Here is an 18185-nt window from a genome sequence, read left to right on the forward strand (position 1 = left end):
TTAAAAAAAGCTAGTGATTTGATACATGCACAAGGAAAATTTAGTCAGTACTTGAGAAGTAGATTACCCCATAAGATATGTTGTTAGTGCTTCTCTTTTGTTTTTCTTACTATACGGAGAAACCTATGAAACAAAAGCATGCATGCACACATGAGGTAGCTAGCTAGGGTATTGTTAACAGTAAAATTTGGTAAGCCCGGAGTAGTCATCGACTTAGAGTCAGCATCGGCTTCGAAGTCCTGAGATTAGCCGATGAGAGTTGTCAAGTCGTCAGTTGTCGGATTCTTGCTATATTCGGTTAAGGAAATTGATCTACTAAAGGAAGCTTATCCAGAAGAGACCGAGTTCAAAGAGAATGCGGCATGGCAAGTTATCTATTAATTAGGAATAGTTTGTTAGTTTCTTTTCATTTTTAGGAAAGTGTGTTTAGTGTCCTATAAGGACTTTATCTTTTCATTTTATCTTTAGGAAAGTTTCTTTCTTGTCCAACAAGAACTTGTATTAACCCATGGGTATAAATATGTACACCCGGGGTCTATGTAATCTATCTTCACGATCAATACAATTCGGCGCATCGCCACCTTTTACCTTTTCTACTTTATTTTATCGTCCGGCGGGACTTGGCACCTAACGCGGGGCTGCATCGGTGTTCGATCTCCGGCTAAGGGGTAAGTCCAATGTTCCGCCGGCCCGAGTAACTGTATCGTTTACGTCGGCGTCGTTCAAGGCTGCATCAGTACATTCGACCTCCATGATTGCTATGGTTTGGATGATATATTTGCCTACCTATTTATCATATGTCTTTGTTAATCTAGTCTTAGCATATCAATTTAGCTCTATCGGCTGATTCTCGTTTTAGGGTTTCTGCCGATATCGGCTAAATCGCGTTGCTAGATTAGATTAGTTTAGACATCTACCACCCTGAAAACTTAGTCAACGGCTTGATTGTCTAGATATTATGTTTCTTTTCATACTTAGTGCTGCATCAGTTAAGTTTGATCTACTAAGTCGTGTTTAGAACCATAATCTCTAGCCTGCTTCTTGATTGCCAATAAGGGTTTCATTGGGGTTTTAGCCGGTGAGTTATCTGTACATTGCATCGGCTCATAAGGATTGCATATACATATAAGTTGGATTTAGCTGATGACAACAAAGGTTTCACTGTTTAATCTAATCTTGTGGATTTAATGACATCAGACCTCCAACCGATGTGTGCTTTAACCTTTGGATCGATACTTAGTTATCATATCATTATTTTCCGATTGGTTTATACTGGATTATATTGTTATTTTATTACATCATCATCAGCCGATTGCCTTTATATCATCATCTACATTGGACATATAGCTGATTGCTTAAACCCTATCGCTATCGGCTGGTATCGGCTTCGGCTATTATTGGCTATCGGCTGAAACTACTCTATCGGCTTGTCAGCCGATCAGCTGTTTTGATCTACTATTTGCATATCTTGTCAGTTGCAGGATCAAACTGACTGACACGCCCGCATCCCATCAAGATTTGGACCTGCACAGGAGCTAAACAGATCTCCCAGGCCAGTGTGTTCGATTTTTTCGTCAACAGGTATACAAGCACTTTCACAAGATCTGGGTAAAAACATGTAAGAGAGATATGAGATTTATTGTGTATATATGTTGATGTTGTATTGAGCATAGGTATGCGGTTTATATAAGAGACGATTTCAAAACTTAGCAATCCAATCCTAATATCCTTTTTAACTACCAACCATATATTCTGGCATCATCATTAGTCTAAGCACGCAAACAAATATGGATACTTAGACTAGAGTCCAGAGCTGAAATGACAACAGTCAAGATAACCAAAAATGAAGGGCATATATAATTGGTAATTAGGGTGGCCATGCATAGGGTACCGTAATCGATGTGGTTGAAGTCTCAGTGTGTACCGGTGACAAGATAATCACACGTAAAGTGGTGGGCGAGTTGGAAATGCCGAAATGATAGTGAGAGTAAATGTGTCGTCGTTGTACCGGTTTGCAACAAAGATAGAGACATACATGATTGAGGCAATTAGGCAAAGGTGCGGAATATTACATTGGGCAATATGCAATATGCAACTTTAATGGAGAACAAATCGAAGAATATGGATTAATCAACAAAATATTTGTAGCATATGCCACTTATCTTCGACTCATGATGCATGTGCATGCATTCGTTGTCTTTATCTTCTTGCAAGCTAGCAGCTCATCAATCTCACGTACGAACGTACGTACAGGAGGGCTAATGTGCATCTTTTAGAGTGGTGGTCCACTAGATCATGAGAAACAAATTGAAAGCAATAGGACACACACAAAGAGACATGCATAAGGTGCTAGAACACAACTTTATAAATTAAATTGAGTTTAACTAATTAATTTGTTGAACAAGCCTAGGATGAATTCCATCTTGTTTGATTTTTGCAGTTCATTGTGTGTAAACAGCTTTTCTATACTGGTCTCTTTTTTTTTGGGGGGGGGGGGGGGGGAGGGGTGGCTCGGAAGGCTAGATCAGATTTTTGTGCAAATAAAGAGATTAGCATCAGTGGCTCAACCTTATAGTATCTGTAGAGCAAAAGGAATGTCATGTTTAAGTACTAATAATTCATATGCAGTCTGCCTTAAATGAGAGATTTACTATCTAGTTTAATTTGCTGCAGTACACGTCTGTATGGCAGCGTGCAAATGGAGTATGAATTTAAGAATGTGTGTGAAATTAAGGCATGCAGGCCAGGCTCGAAAGAGAGTTAATACAAGTAATATCAAAGATGAGAGACATAATAATGAGAAGGAGCTAGCATTGCTGTAAACCCGAGGTATATCGTGCGCACCTGTCCATGCATGTATCACTCAATTACCTTCATTGCTTCCTCTTAATTTACATACATGTTCAGCTAGAATAATGTTGATGAACATAGGAGCATTTGGAAGTGGTCACGCTCGAGGGGCTCTTACATAATGGCATATAAATGAGTCGGCTTGTTGCACTGTCACGTAGAATATAAGATATACTTTATTACAGTATAGTTTTTATGAAATAATTATTATATTCATATTCGAATCTATTTTCTAGTGGTTATATTTTGTACACTACTATATAATAGATTTTTTTCGGATAAGACCCCCTCTGAATTGTAGTTGGACCATAGTTGCCCATGCATAAAAAATATAGTTTAAGGGCCACATTTGAAAATCTATCTTTGCATCCGGCCTCTTAAGATGCCCTCGTGCGATAAAAGATGCATTATCACAGGCACACCTCTTAAGGGTCACTTGCGAAAATATTTTCGCAGGGCAATGTGGAGAGCAAGTTGGCCCCATGCATCCCTGAACCTATTTGGAAAACATAATTGTTAGTAGTGAAGTATTTATTCAGTATACTGATGACCGAAACTTGCCCATTATGTGCTCCACCAAATCTCTTTTAACAAGGTTGTGCGTGCCTTGGTTTCACTTAGCAAAATCTCGATGAATTAGCACAACATAAATTGTTAGTAGTGAAGTATTTATTCAGTATACTGATGACCGAACCTTGCCCATATGTGCTCCACCAAATCTCTTTTAACAAGGCTGTGCGTGTCTTGGTTTCGCATAGCAAAATTTCGCTGAATTAGCACAACATAATGTTATGGGGACTTAATCTCGTAGTCACCCTCAAACTCAGGGCGGAGCTACATATAGCTAGGGGGGTGCCTAGGAACCTAGTTAAAAAAAAGGCAAAATTTGCTACAGGACATCCAAAAAACATGTAATTAGCTGGAGGACACCGTAAAAACGTGTATTTACTGTAGGGCATTGTAAAAAACTGGTAATTAGCTGTTGTACACTCATGGCATTATTTTATTATTTTTGAAGGAAAAGAGAGAGAAACAACCATGTAAATACGGTTCTACCCTTTGAATTCTTTTCTTTTTCTTTGTTCTTTTCTCTCTCATTCTCTCTCTTCTCTGTTCTGTCTTCTTGCTTCTCTCTCAATGAGTTCCCAGCGGCCAGGATGAGTTCCCGGCGGAGGCGGCTGCCTTCGATGGCCATCGTCCGACGTTCTCGGCGTCCGGTCAGTCTGCATGGATCAATGGGTTAAACTCAGATCAATCATCAATTCATCATCCATGTCGAGATCGATTGCCATGGCGGTCAATGGCGTTTGGGGTGGGCGCGTGCGAGCGGCAGTGTCTCTCCAGCGTGCTGTGGGCGTGCTTGAGCCTGGACATGCCCGGCGTCGTGGACCCGGTGGCCACCGGCACTGTATCCTCGCGGCTGGCGTCGTCGTCGCGCCACCGTCGCGGACAACGTGACGGGCATCGACGGTGCCCGCCGCAGCGCCGACCTGACACCTTCCTCGGCGATCCTGGTGCGGAGCATGCTCTCGTATATCGAGCTCCAGTTCAGGTCGTCGTCCTCCGCGTCGGCTTCCTGATCGCCACCACCGCCCCGACGAGGTGCTGGAGCAGATCTTCCTCCGCCTCGATGCCCTTCCCGACCTCGCCCGCTCCATGTTCCACCGCCTCATCGCCGCCCGCGCCTTCCTCGGCCGCATCCACAACCTCCACCCGCGACCTCTCCTCGGATTCTTCAAACGGGAAGGACCATCGTGCGAGTTCTTCCCCACCGCGCCACCCCACTCCTCCGTCGCGGCCGCTAGTGCTATCGCCGGCGGCTCGGCTGCACGAAACCCCCCCCCCCCCCTCCCCCCCCCCCCCCCCGGGCGCCCTCCCGACAACGAACGTGATCGTCACTGTTGCCACGGCCACGGATCGCCGCTCCGCTACCAGACCTGTCTGGGAAGAAGGAGAAGGAGAGGGGACTTCCATGTGGGGCCCACGTTGGAGTTATATGAGCCAAGGCAATCTTGTTTTTAATCATTTCCTTTTCCTCCAAAAATAATAAAATAATACTGCGAGTGTCCAGCAGCCAATTACTTGTTTTTTCGATGCCCTACAGCAAATACACGTTTTTACGGTGTCCTCCAGCTAATTACACGTTTTTTGGATGTCATATAGCAAATTTTGCCTAAAAAAAATTTTAGCTATAGTTTGTCTATTTTCACCATATATATACTCTGTTAGTTCAAAATTAGACACCCGTATCAAGCTAAATTTAATTCAAATCAGAGTAAAGCAAGCAAGTGGAACCCTCTTTATTTTGTGCTAGCTCCGCCCCTGCTCAAACTCATGTGCGTCCATAGGCCCTAGGTGACATTCATCCTTCACAATCATATTGTGTTTTATAATACATCTCGTCATTATATTGATAATGCCCGATTGCTCCCATAAGTGAGTAAGAGTAGTGACCACCTCGAAACAGGCTATTAATATACCAAATGCACATTCAACATCTTTTCTCGTTGATTCTTGATGAAGAGGAAACATTTTTTCCTTCTCCAATTGACGATGCCAGATCGACTGAACAAGAGTTGCCCATTCTAGATAGATTCCATTGGCGTATAGTATCCCAAATTATATTAATTTCCACTGTGTAGCGCATCCTTATCGATATACCCATGAGTTAATAAGTGAATGTATGGGATTGGTTCAAAACACTGATCTCATCATTTGATCCTGCTACACCGAACAAACAATGCCAAATCCACCGGTCACAGGATGCCACTGCCTCCACGATGATTGTTGCTGCACCATAGTCTCCATGTGTGTACATTGCTTTCTAACTGTTTGAGCACTTCTTCCACTTCTTCTATGATATGTTGAACATCATCAACGGTGGGTTTCCTCATATATTCCAGTCTGAATATTGCAATGATGCCTTGATGCATGTGTGCGGTTGCTCTTTTTTTTTTTAGATAATGGAATATACACGGATGCTCTTGTGTTCTTGTTGTTGATTTGTATTGTGGATGCGGAATAGGAGGGCATCGATGTGCTGGGCTGTGAATTTTAGAGAGCCGCTTGAAGCATCGACTTGATTCAAGCCATCCTCTATGTTTTTATTTATTCGAGGGAACACATCAATGTCGGTTTTAAAATGGGTACCGACAACCCCTTCATCAGTGCCTAATTAGCTGTAGTGTCGGTTAGGAAACCGGCACTGATATGCCTTTTCAACTGGTATTGTTGACGATTTCTGTATTTGTGGCAAGGTTTAGATGAGGAAAGGCTCCTTATTTGACGGATCGATCGAATCAATCGTGCCCAGCAGGCAGCAAAGTATGCATGCATGGCCAAACCATAGATGGTGGGCCCACACACTCTGGCTCTCCTCCCTCCTTCTACCGTACCTCAACGCCGTTTCCTATATTTATGTCACCTCGCCTTCGACTACGTACATACCACCCTGCGCTTGTCATCAAACAACGGTCGACCTCAAACCACCATCAGATCGATCGAGCTTGAAACAAATTAAGCCACCAAAAGCAACATTCCCTTGGTGACCGTAGCTAGACTCATCCATCATCCATGGGAGACGCGCTGTGTGATCAGCTCCTCTTGGTGGACAGCGACGGCGGCGAGTTCATCCCCCACCACGCCGACGCCGACGCCGACGACCTCTTCACCATCCTCGAGACGTGGGAGGGCTGCGCCAACGTCGTCGCCGGCGGCGCCCCCGCGACCACGACGACGTTAGGTAGTCCTATTGCCGCCGCTGCCTGCATCTCCGGCGTTGTTGGTGGGCAGAATCATCAGCAGCTGCCGGAACCTGCCGCCGCGAAGACCGTGCCAGCCACCAATAACAAGCGGCGGGAGGAGGAGGTGGCGGACCGTGACGGCGACGGAGACGACGACGACGGTTCGCCGCAGAAGAGGCGCAAGTGCTGCTCGCCGGAGTCTTCGACGACGGACGTGGCGGCGGCGACGACGCCCAAGACGGCGCACATCGCCGTGGAGCGCAACCGGAGGAAGCAGATGAACGAGAACCTCGCCGTGCTTCGCTCCCTCATGCCATGCTTCTACGTCAAGCGGGTAAGATCGTCTACACATCGATATAAGCCTCTAACTATAAGTGATCTACCCCATGTGTCTTAAAAAACCAATGTATACAAACTTTCTTGCTATGAATCTGGACATAGCCTACGGTTACTTCTAATTAGAAGCTATTTTTTTCACGACAAAGAAAGTATATAATATATAGCCTGAGTTGAACTTTTGGAATAGCATAGTTTACTTCTAGTCAGAAGTTCATTTTTTTAGATTGAGAAAGTATGTAATATCTAGCTAGCTAATGTGATTGGTGCACGAACAAGTTAGATTCTCCAACTAGTCTCCATGGATTGGGTATCAATCATTTATGATCCTACACGCACTATGCCATCTATCTGCTAGCTAGTCGATCATATCACATCACTTATTGGCACAGGCATCCGGTCCTACGTAACGTAGTACGACAGTACTACCAATACTGTCTCATGCATCAATGCATATGGTATATGGACCGACCTACTCCGTGAAAATTCTCAGTTTAGACTTTAATTCAATCAGCTGTACAGGCAAAGAGCAGGGATTCTACGAATGCATATACTCAAGTAGAGAATCTCAATTGAAACTAACACTCCTATAGATAGCATGTTTTTTTTGCCTTGCCAGCGCTGGAATATAATGCAACCATGCATATATATATATATATATATATATATATATATAGTTAACATCTTAGGCTCTATTTATTTATTTGGTGCAATAGATAACTACTCTGAGATAATATACATATATATAGTTATGTTAGACCAAGTTACACTATTTGTTTCTCTGAAATAATATACATATATATAGTTATGTTTGACATGTATTAATTTGAAATTTTGAATTGATCAGGGAGACCAGGCATCCATCATAGGAGGAGTGGTGGACTACATCAAGGAGCTGCAGCAAGTATTGCACTCGCTGGAGGCCAAGAAGCAGCGCAAGGTCTACACCGACCAGGTGCTCAGCCCACGGCCGCCGGCGACGGTGGCGGCGTCGTGCTGCAGCCCGCGCCCACCGCAGCTCAGCCCCAGGCTGCCGCCGCAGCTGCTCAAGTCCACGCCGCCGCTCAGCCCGCGGCTCGCCGTGCCGATCAGCCCCAGGACGCCGCCGACGCCCGGTAGTCCCTACAGGCTCCTCCGGCTGCCGCCGCCGCCGCCCCCGGCGTCCGGCTCCAACTACGCGTCCCCGGCGATGACGCCGACCCACCACGAGACGGCGGCGCCGTCGCTGGACGCCATCGCCGCCGAGCTGTCGGCGTACGCCAGCAGGCAGGCGCTGGGCGGCGGCCTCCTCCTCCCCGACGTGAAGGTGGAGTTCGCCGGCGCGAACCTGGTGCTGAAGACGGTGTCGCAGCGGTCGCCGGGGCAGGCGGTGAAGATCATCGCCGCCCTGGAGGGCCGATCGCTGGAGATTCTTCACGCCAAGATCAGCACCGTCGATGACACCGCCGTCAACTCCTTCACTGTCAAGGTGTGTACTGCTAGTCTGCTACTGCATGGCACAGCTATTTCAGCTCTTGCGCTCATTATGTGATTATTATTACCCCCTTCATTTTTAAATGATTGACACCGGATACGTGCACTATTTATTTTTAAAATTTTGAAAAATTGTCTTCTTTGCAAAATATTTACAAACACTATAAGGGTTATTAAGTGTGAAACTTTTGATCACTTTAATCTAACAATTTAAGAGTAATTAGTGGTCAAAGTTCTAATAGTACACTGAAAGTTGCTAGATTTTTTAAAATGGAGAGAGTATGTGTCCTAATCACAATTATTTAAAAAAATTAAAACTGAATTAATGTTTAACAAATTTTTCTCATAATTAGTATTTTTTTTAAATAAAGGTACGAGCTCTGCATTTCATTTAGAAAAGAAAATCAAAAGTCGCAAGTGTAATCGTTGCAACATTTTCAGCTCTACCATTTATAATTAACAGAAGCCTTCATATAATTAACCATATTATTGTCACTAAGATTGTTGATATGTACACATGAACAAAAGATCTCATAGATGAGTGCACTGCTTGAGGCCGTGTGGAGGACACAGTAAATGTGAATGGAACATTTGAAAGGAAACTGTTTAGGGTACAGTGCCGTATCAAAAGAAATGCATTTGTTTCATGTGAGTTTCCCATGAAGTGCATGTATGGCTAGCTTAACAGCTAGTACTGCCCAAGCATGTTGAAGCAATGAAGCTGCACTGCTCATAAATGTGGTAGGGTATACAAATGTCTATGTTCTGCCCGGACATCTGTATGGTAGTATAGTATATATATCAGAGACCAGACAGTGTACTGGTACTTCACTGCATGCCTTCACTGTTACATGGTGGTATATCTGCATTTTCACAGTTCTTCAGGATGGGTGCCAATTGGTAACATACATTAATTCATGGTATAATATATTGGTACACTTGTATTGGAAACAAATTTAATACTAAAATTTGTGGCATCTTCGAGTATCTAGGAGTGAAAGTTTATCATGACATTGACAAATCTTACACGTAACATTTTTTATCCTACGGTAGTTTTCAGGTTTCCGCTGCATATTTCTCCTATATATTTTTCCTATATAGGCATTCTTACAAAAATTCCTCGGGTTTCTTCGCTTCCATCCTATTTAATTAGATTATACTGGGCTGAATTTTAGTTTATTTTCATAAATAGGGCCATAACATCATGCATCAATTAAATATGACCTATGTAAATCATGTAAACATATATATGTCAGTTTCCATTTAGTGCAGTGTTGTCACGCTTTCACGTCATCTTATTTAGTTTTTGGACCATTAGATTGTAATTGTTTTGCTCTTGGGTTGATGCATGAAAGCACTTCCTTTCTGTGAAGAAACTATATATGGAATGCTATGTGATAAGTTTTAGTTTATAAGATGAAATTAACATTCCTATGATTTAATATTTTGGTAAATTATAAAATCTTCACTGTGCTTACATTTTTCTAGTATATCTTTGGGCAGATTGGAATTGAGTGCGAGCTCAGCGCTGAAGAGTTGGTACAGGTGATTCAGCAAACGTTCACATGACTCACGCATGTTTCGACCGACCAACTGTTGAAGCTGAAATTAATTAAGTATAGCATGCAGCAGAAACAGAGCGAACAGCCAAGGGAGCACTAGAGTCGACAATACGTGTTGGGCTCTCTGTGTACGAGTGTGTCTGCATTTGCGAGATGAAATTCAATTTAGTTTCAATTCAGATTTGCCTCTAGTGCTCATCATGCACGTGCTAATTTTGCATTTATTTTTGTCTTTTTGTTAATTCTCGTGCAAATTGATTTTTCTACATATATAGGACTATCGGATTCAATATTATGTCAACATTTGTCACGTGTAGCTCAGCAGCTATGAAGCAATGCATGCTCATACGAAACTAGTATATTTTTTTATCAGCATATAGAGACATCAATACATTACAAATTCACATAGATAAAGAGGTAGTATTATTTGCAAGTCGATCATAGACATACACCATACAAACAATTAGAAACAAAATATATATTGACAAATATCGATATAAAGTGTAATTTCTATCTAGATGTCAACTCCAAAGATGATCTATGTAGTATAGTTAATGCATGCATGTAAGCACTTTTTTTTACTCCAACATACTGATCCATTACATCTCCGAAGATTGTGAATTGACTAGTAATCCTGAACGTGCAATGCACGTAGCGACCAATTTGAATAAAACCAAAAAATTGTTGTCTACAATCAAACATATTTTTTGCTGCTATCGAAAATAATCTGCCATCAGAGTACAGAGCTACTGAGAGTAAGGATGCATAGCACGACACATACAACTCATACATACTCCCTCCGTCCTATAATATAAGGGATTTTGAGTTTTTGCTTGCAATGTTTGACTGCTCGTCTTATTCAATTTTTTTTGAAATTATTATTTATTTTATTTGTGACTTACTTTATTATTTACAGTATTTTAAGCACAACTTTTCGTTTTTTATATTTGCAAAAAAAATTTGAATAAGACGAGTGGTCAAACGTTGCAATAAAAAACTCAAAATCTCTTATATTGTGGGACGGAGGGAGTATAGAATGAGAATGCTGACCATCAACCTACAGGAATAACAGCGTCAAACCCACAACCGCCAAGCCTACATACTCAGAATATGCATAGCATCTGCCAAGTCACAAGCTCATGTTTATGAGCTATAATAAAAAAATTTCGGGTTATTTTTCACGGAATGATCTCCTCCTATATATCTAAAATCTATTTCACATGCCAATTGATACTGAAATCTGTTTCTTTTTTCTCTGCAATGTGCCCCTTGTGACGGTATGAAGTATGAGCACATGCACTTATACAGCTCCACCAAACGTGTGCCACCGTTTTTATTGACGGAAGAGTAGAAAAAAAATTATAATACCATTGAAGATTGATTTATCACAAAAAGCATGGTAATCTGAAGATGGCAAATCACAACTGAAAATAATTAATCTTACCACCTGTGACCAGTTCCAGCCACTACAGGGGCATCTTGAAACCTCTGATTGTGATATTTTTGCTGTGCTAATAGCTCTCGAGCAAGCAAGCTGATGTGCTTTAGCTTCACGAAAAACGATAATGTGGCTAATCAGATGCATAAGAGCCTCTAACAAAAGAGATGAATTCATACAAGAATAAGGTGGTATGAGGGACGTACTCCCTCTCCTCAAGGAGCCTCATAAGTTCCAAGTTCTTCAGGAATTGGCACAAAATACAGAAAAATACATCACCGTTTAGCAAACAGGTCCAACTCTAAAATTAATAGAAGCAGTCATAGGGATTGAGAAGATTAGAGAGAGATGAGATCCTTGACCAGCCGCGTGATTCCTTCCATGCCCGCATCCACGGCACAGACCGTCCCGCCCTGCTCCACGGCCGCTGATGTGCGCATCAAGTTTGTGATGTCGCACATCGTCTTCCTCCTCGCTACAGCCCCACCCTTGGGTATGGAGCTCACGCCGCCTGCCGCCTCCCTCCTCGATGCAGCAGCATCGGCCGCACATTGGAGGAGGTCGTCGGAGCGACAAATCAAACCACGCAGAGCGTAGGACAGGAGTTCTGTACAGCCGGGCAGCGCAGCAAGGCAGAGCCGCTGGAGTACTGGAGTCCGATTTGGTTGCAACAGCGACAGGGGCTGGGGCTGAGATGGTTCCATGCATGGATGTCGGCGATGGCGGCGGGCCGGCGGCAACAAGGGCAAGGGCATTGCCCGGAGGTGGATATCACGTCTAAAAGGGCTGGTCGTCAGGCTGCGGATGGAAGGTCCGGGAGATGTGGAACGAAGCCACAAAGCGCGGCAGGGAGTAATGCCGGCCGAGCGTGATTGACGGGGGAGGGGCAGAGAGGAGGGCATCTCGGCGTCGTTTGAGGAGGTTAGGTGCGGCCGCGTGGGTGGGCAACCGGAAGCGCGTGATGAATGTACGTCGGTGGGGATGGGGCGGTGAATGCGCGCGCTGGATTACTGCGTTGCACGATGGATGAATTAGCGGGAATAAGTGATTTGGCCATCCGATTGCAAAGGTACAACTCCTGCTTTTTATATTAGTATAGATGTGTCCTCCCTCGACAGCAACATTCTTAAAACATGCCTATAGGTACAAATTATTTTCCTCCTATTTTGCCTCCCCTGAACTGAATCTCTATACTTTCTCAGCTGATCATGGGGCAACCTCTTTTCTTTATGCCTATGAACTATGAAGAATTGGTTAGTTGATCACAGACTTCAGTGCTGAAAATAATTTCAATCACTGCCTAAAACAATGAAAGGTCACAGTTTACAGTTAAGCAGACTATGGGGCAGTAACCTGCAGTTTCTCAGTCTAAAACAATGTGAAAGTCGCGGATGAATGTTTGGTTGAACAATTACGGGAGAACTAATTATCATTTCTTTTCATTGATCACCCTAGTACTAAGTATCTATTAGTAGCCGAGTAACATGGAGCTACAGCCATTTATCTCACCAATAAAGTTCAGATCCATTTTTTTCTTAAAAATCTTTTTACAGAACAATTAAGCTAATGAAGCAATGAATTCATGGTTTGAAACTGATATAGCTGAGGGCATACAACTTACGACTCACAACATTAATGCATCAAGAAAATAGTAAGGGTGCACATGAAATCCATGTAGCCAATAAAATGAGTAAAAAAGAAAATAGTCAAATCTCATGCACTCTTTCACATTTGTTTTCAGATTTATTATTACTTATTCAGAAGGGTTTATACAAAGCAAAATTATGTTGGGCACAATTCTTTTGCATCCTTAGTCTGCAAAAATAATGAAGAATCTGAGCTCCTCTTATCATCAATTGGTGTGCCTAATATTTTGGAAGCCAATTTGATGAACTGAATAGAAGCTTCTTAAACATGCCCCCACACACTTATCTTGTCGATAGAGCAGAAGACTGAAGCATCCTAATCACTAAAGAGAATTTTGGATGGTCAAAAACTGATAATGCATCATCTATCTCAATCAAACCGAGTCAACATATGACTAATTACTTGAAGAAGCTGCTCAATCAAGCAAATAAACTAAATAATGAATCAAGAAACATTGGAAAAACATATATATACAAATGTACCATGTTATTATCACTTGTCATCCACTCATTGAACGTGAGAAACTGAGTTGCATGGAACTGTGGTGGCGCTGGGGCGGAAGGGGCAACCACCACGGCGCCTTCAGGGGCACGATGCGGTGGCGTGCAGCGAGGAGTCGCGAGGAGGCACGACAGCGAGTGAGATGGTCCGACGATGGAGGCATGACCAGGGTTTGATCTATCGGAAAGAGGAAAAATTTTGGGGGTCAGCGAAATTACGAAATTACCGAAATTTCGGATTTTTTTTCAGAAATTTCGTACGAAATTTTCAAGCAAAATTTGAATTTAAACTTCAAAATTGGGGAAAATTGACCTACACCTTAACGGAGTAGCAGAGCAAGAAAGGGAACACAGGAGAATGAAACAGCAAGATGCATGTGAGATCCCCACAGCTTGGACTGCCGTTGTCGTCGATGCAATGCGCCGGCGAGTGCATCCGCCGCTGTTCAAGCCAACGGACGGTAGAGCGCCGTTGCTGCATGTTGCCAGATCGAGAGCCGCTGCTGTCTTCGTGAGTTCGTGACCACGTCGAGCCGGAGAGCTCGCTCGCCGATTCGCATCGCCTCAGTCAGAAACGAGCGGCGGCGCCTGCACGTCTATTGGACTTCGCCGGATACCGCTGCGCCACACCGCTGAGGACTGTGGACTGTGGCGGCCGCGGGGGGAATCAAGCGGAGCGAGTGAGGGGGCGGGGATTTGCGCGGCTGAGAGGAAGAGCGAGGAGGCGACGGGGATTGGCGTGGCGTTGTCATTGCTAGTGTTGTGGAAGACGGTATGCGGATGTTGGACGGAGAGGGTACCGTCAAACGATTAATCGGAATACGGTCGATTAATCGGAATTTAACGGAAATTTAACGTTTGTACAAATATATGTACCTAGTTGATAATAGTTTGCCTTTTTAGGAGAGGAAAATACATTAACTTCATATATATTTGAGATTTTTTTTCTTGAGACCTATTTGAAATTTAAACAAAAGATTAACATAAAATCTTGGATATCGTATTACATTTGGTAGAGGATTAGATGGAAAGAACATGTTGCTGTGAGTTGCGGGAAATTCGGAAGGGCAAATATACAGCTACATACTACAGAACACAGTAATGGGTTGGGTTGTTGTGGGCTGGGCCATGTAATAACGGTGATTATACGGCCGATTAATCAGAAAACGTCCGATTAGTCGCTAATTATGGGGTTTACGCGTTCTTTACCAAGTAATGAAGGCCGTATCACCATGTCGTGACGGACTGCTCACCGTTACTGAATTAACGGACGTATTAACGGCCGTACTATCCGTTTTCCACAACACTGGTCATTGCGCTCTCGGGGGCGGAGTCATCGCGTGCGCCAGGACGGAGTTATCTCGCATGATGGGAGGTGGAATAAGTGGGATTGGCGAATTAGATGAGATGAGATGGTGGATGGATGGAAGAGATTAGATGAGATGATTTGGCTAGTAGGATTAGAGGGGGGCAACTCCTTCTTTTTATATTAGTATAGATGTTGCTTTGAACACAAAATAGATGTAGGACTAGTACGTTTGAAGTCGTTGAACCAAATAGGCCTAGGTGGAGTGAATGTGTAGCCCAAGCTCATTCATCGCATGAAGTAAGATGTATTGCAAGCTAGCTTTTCGTTAGCACCTTAGAAGTTTCACCCTACACATTAGAAATTAAATTACTATTAGTTTTAATACAATTCAAAAAAATATAAACAAAAATTATGAGATTAATGTACCATGTCAATCCGATGGTTTGCAAAGTCTGAGAGTCATGTCTTCTATATCGTCGTCATCTTCAAGCCTTTTTAGTTTGAAAGAACGATTAAATTCAGGGAAGAGTAGCTCAATTTATATCTCGAGCTGGTTGGTTGATTTCGTGAGAACATCTACCAAGGGCATGGAAAGAGCACCTAGGCCCCTACTGGATTTTGCTAATTGATGACAAACGATTAGGGGACTAATGTGCTTATTGAGTGTATAAATAGGGGATCAGTCTGATGAAGAAGATGATGATGAGATGATAAAGAAGAAGAAATACAATGAGGTTTCGTTGTGATGTGGTAAGCATGTTGGTAATACATGCCGACGCAATGGAACATGCATGGGAGAAGGACAAGCAGAGTTTTGGCACCGAGGACTCAATGTAGTGTTGAAGGAGTAAGTGCTTGGTACAACACCGACGTACCAATCGAGGCTATAAGAAGTCATGGGTTAATAAGGATCAATCTTTGTTGAAAAAGAAGCGTATGGGGCAAGCCTTGGAAGATAGAAGATCAACTTGTTCTATGTGGTGTACAATCACTACTACAAAACATCAAATAGATGTCGGCACTATAGGTGCCGGAAGTGCTAAAACCGGAACCTATAGGCGTTTTCCCCACCTCCACGGGTTGAAATCGCAAAAAACGACACCTTTAAACAATTATAGGTGCCGGTTCTAAATAATAACCGACAAACATTTAATATGTTCAATGTGTCGATTAATTAAAAACTGACACCCCCTAAATTTGAGCCGAGCCGAGCCGAACTGACCTCCACTGCTCCACATCTTATCCCCTCCTCTCCTCCCCACATCTTATCCATTCCCCCTCTCTCTCTCTCTCTCTCTCTCTCTCGGCAATGACCCGGAGGCAGTGGCCGCTACAGTGTGCGGCGGTGGGAGGGGATGCGGCGGCGGCAGCGGCTCGGTGGCAGGAGGGGAGGCGGCAGTGGTCCGACAGACCGGGAGGTGGCGGTGGTGCCCTCCCCTCTGCCAGATCTGGCGGGAGGGGAGGTGGCGTCGATAGCCCGACGGCAAAAGGGGATGCGGCGGCGGTGGGTCAGTGGCGGGAGGGGAGACAGCGGTGATCCAATGGCCCGACGGCGGCGCCCTCCCCTCCGCTAGATCTAGCAGGAGGGGAGGTGGCGGCGGCGGCCCGGCGACGGCTCAGCGGCAGGAGGGGAGGCGGCAATGGTCCGACGGCCCAGGAGGTGGCGATGGTGACTTCCCTCGGTAGCGGCAGCGGTGGAGAAGGCAGCGGTGCCCTCCTCCTCTCCATCCAACAACGGTGGTGGCAGTGGAGACATCAGTGGCGGCAGTGGCAGTGGTGGTGAAGGCAGTGGAGCCCTCCTCCTCCATCCGATTCTTGATGTGTTCGTTCTTGTTGTGCTCTTGATGAATGTGATGTTGATGTGTTGTTTTTTTGAGGATTATTGACTAGTTTGTGTTCATGGATTTGAGGAAATTTTGGGATTTGGGTATTAGATGGGATCGGCTGGACGGCTCAATGCATCGACTCGATGAATTGAGCCGATTTTTTTTTCTCATGGACGCCTCAAAGGTGCCAGTTTTGGAACTAGCACCTTTGACCCTGGGTAATCAGTGCCGCCTCCTGGGTGCCGGTTGGGAAATATAGGTACCTGGTTGGACAACAATGAGTAGAGACTTTGTCCTTTTGTTATTGGACATCATATGGCGTAAAGCGTTCGGTACCAAATTATGCTTTCCAATGCAGTAAATCTCTTCTTCATTTTCTACATGAGTTAGCTAACTCATGTAGAACCATGCCTGTAGATGTGCCAACAGTATTGAATGATTGAGAACGTACGTCAGTAGATAACTAAAAATAGAAGGAAATATTAAGCTGCAATCTATTTGCCTCCACCAAATGTCTAAAAGAAGTGGATTATACAAAAGATGAGAGAATACGGACAACATCTTTATATAGCACAACCATACTGATGCTGAGTCAAGGCATCTCTGGGCCTCTACCAACTGGTTTGTTAAACCATTCATGATCAAAATAAATATTTAAGAAAAACACTCACCTTGATCTTGCTAATTTGTTCCCGCATGAAACGTTTACTTCTCAGTGCTATTTCTTCAGTGAACCACATTGTTGTTTCAGTGAATGGCATCATGCATTGAAACAGAGCTTACATTTTGTTCAATGTGGTTCAAGACATAAAGGGATTAACAGATCTATTATTTAACCAAGTAAAATGATAATTGTTGCAATCAACAAACTATGCAGATAGAAGATGAACAAAATGAATGGGAGAAGAATACTCACGAAGAATGGAAGAAATATATTGGACTTCAGATCTTCTTTGAAAGCCTGGAAAGCTCACCGAGGCTGCAAGACTGCAATAGTTGGAGCAAGACCGAAGAGAATCGCCCATAGTATGTCTCCTCTACCTAGAAAGCTGCAATAGTCAGATTGTTGAAAGGCTACAAAGCTCGCTCTTGATTCGTTATTTTCTGGCAGTGGTGAGAAGCCAGTCGCCCATATGCCATACTACCATAGCATGCCACCTCCGCTCTGCTTCCTGCCCATGCCCACTATTGCTTCCGCGCGGCACTCAGACATTCACCTTCTCCGATGGAGGTAGGACACTACCCTTCGAGCAAGTGAACATGGCAAGAACCAAGAGGATCTGAAACCAGCTCCCTGGGTGCATGTCCCTCAGGGAGTCAGGGTTCGTTTGATTGGAAGGTGAACTGAAAAAGGCTAGGAGGATTAACCATGGTTGTATTGAGACTCCCCCATTCATGGCGGTGATTTCTGGTGCACAGTTACTTTGCCCGACAGCTATTATGGCAGAATCTAAAGATGAATCGGATGCAAAAGCTGAAGCGGAAACGGAGCCACTGCCAT

General features: G+C 43.9%; 1 protein-coding gene and 1 long non-coding RNA gene across 3 annotated transcripts; one reads left to right on the top strand and one right to left on the bottom strand.

The window, feature by feature from the left end:
- The first annotated feature begins 6271 nt into the window (after positions 1 to 6271).
- Positions 6272 to 10276, top strand: LOC9268477 (transcription factor SPEECHLESS). 2 transcript variants are annotated; one of them, XM_066311316.1, is made up of 3 exons: positions 6272 to 6927; positions 7777 to 8397; positions 9891 to 10276. In XM_066311316.1, the coding sequence occupies exons 1-3, from the start codon at positions 6424 to 6426 to the stop codon at positions 9969 to 9971; spliced, it is 1206 nt and encodes a 401-aa protein (XP_066167413.1). In that variant the 5' UTR covers positions 6272 to 6423; the 3' UTR covers positions 9972 to 10276. The 2 variants fall into 2 exon arrangements, with proteins under 2 accessions (XP_066167413.1, XP_025882342.1); XM_026026557.2 differs by having other exon boundaries at positions 6274 to 6927; positions 9906 to 10276.
- A 4733-nt stretch (positions 10277 to 15009) lies between these two features.
- On the bottom strand, positions 15010 to 17625 carry LOC136357140 (uncharacterized). The gene is made up of 2 exons (XR_010742243.1): positions 15285 to 17625; positions 15010 to 15205 (listed from the first exon to the last, which is right to left on the bottom strand). It is a non-coding gene; the product is annotated as an uncharacterized lncRNA (long non-coding RNA).
- Positions 17626 to 18185: the final 560 nt, after the last annotated feature.

Source organism: Oryza sativa, chromosome 6, assembly GCF_034140825.1.
Source record: "Oryza sativa Japonica Group chromosome 6, ASM3414082v1".
Taxonomy (NCBI): Eukaryota; Viridiplantae; Streptophyta; class Magnoliopsida; order Poales; family Poaceae; genus Oryza; species Oryza sativa.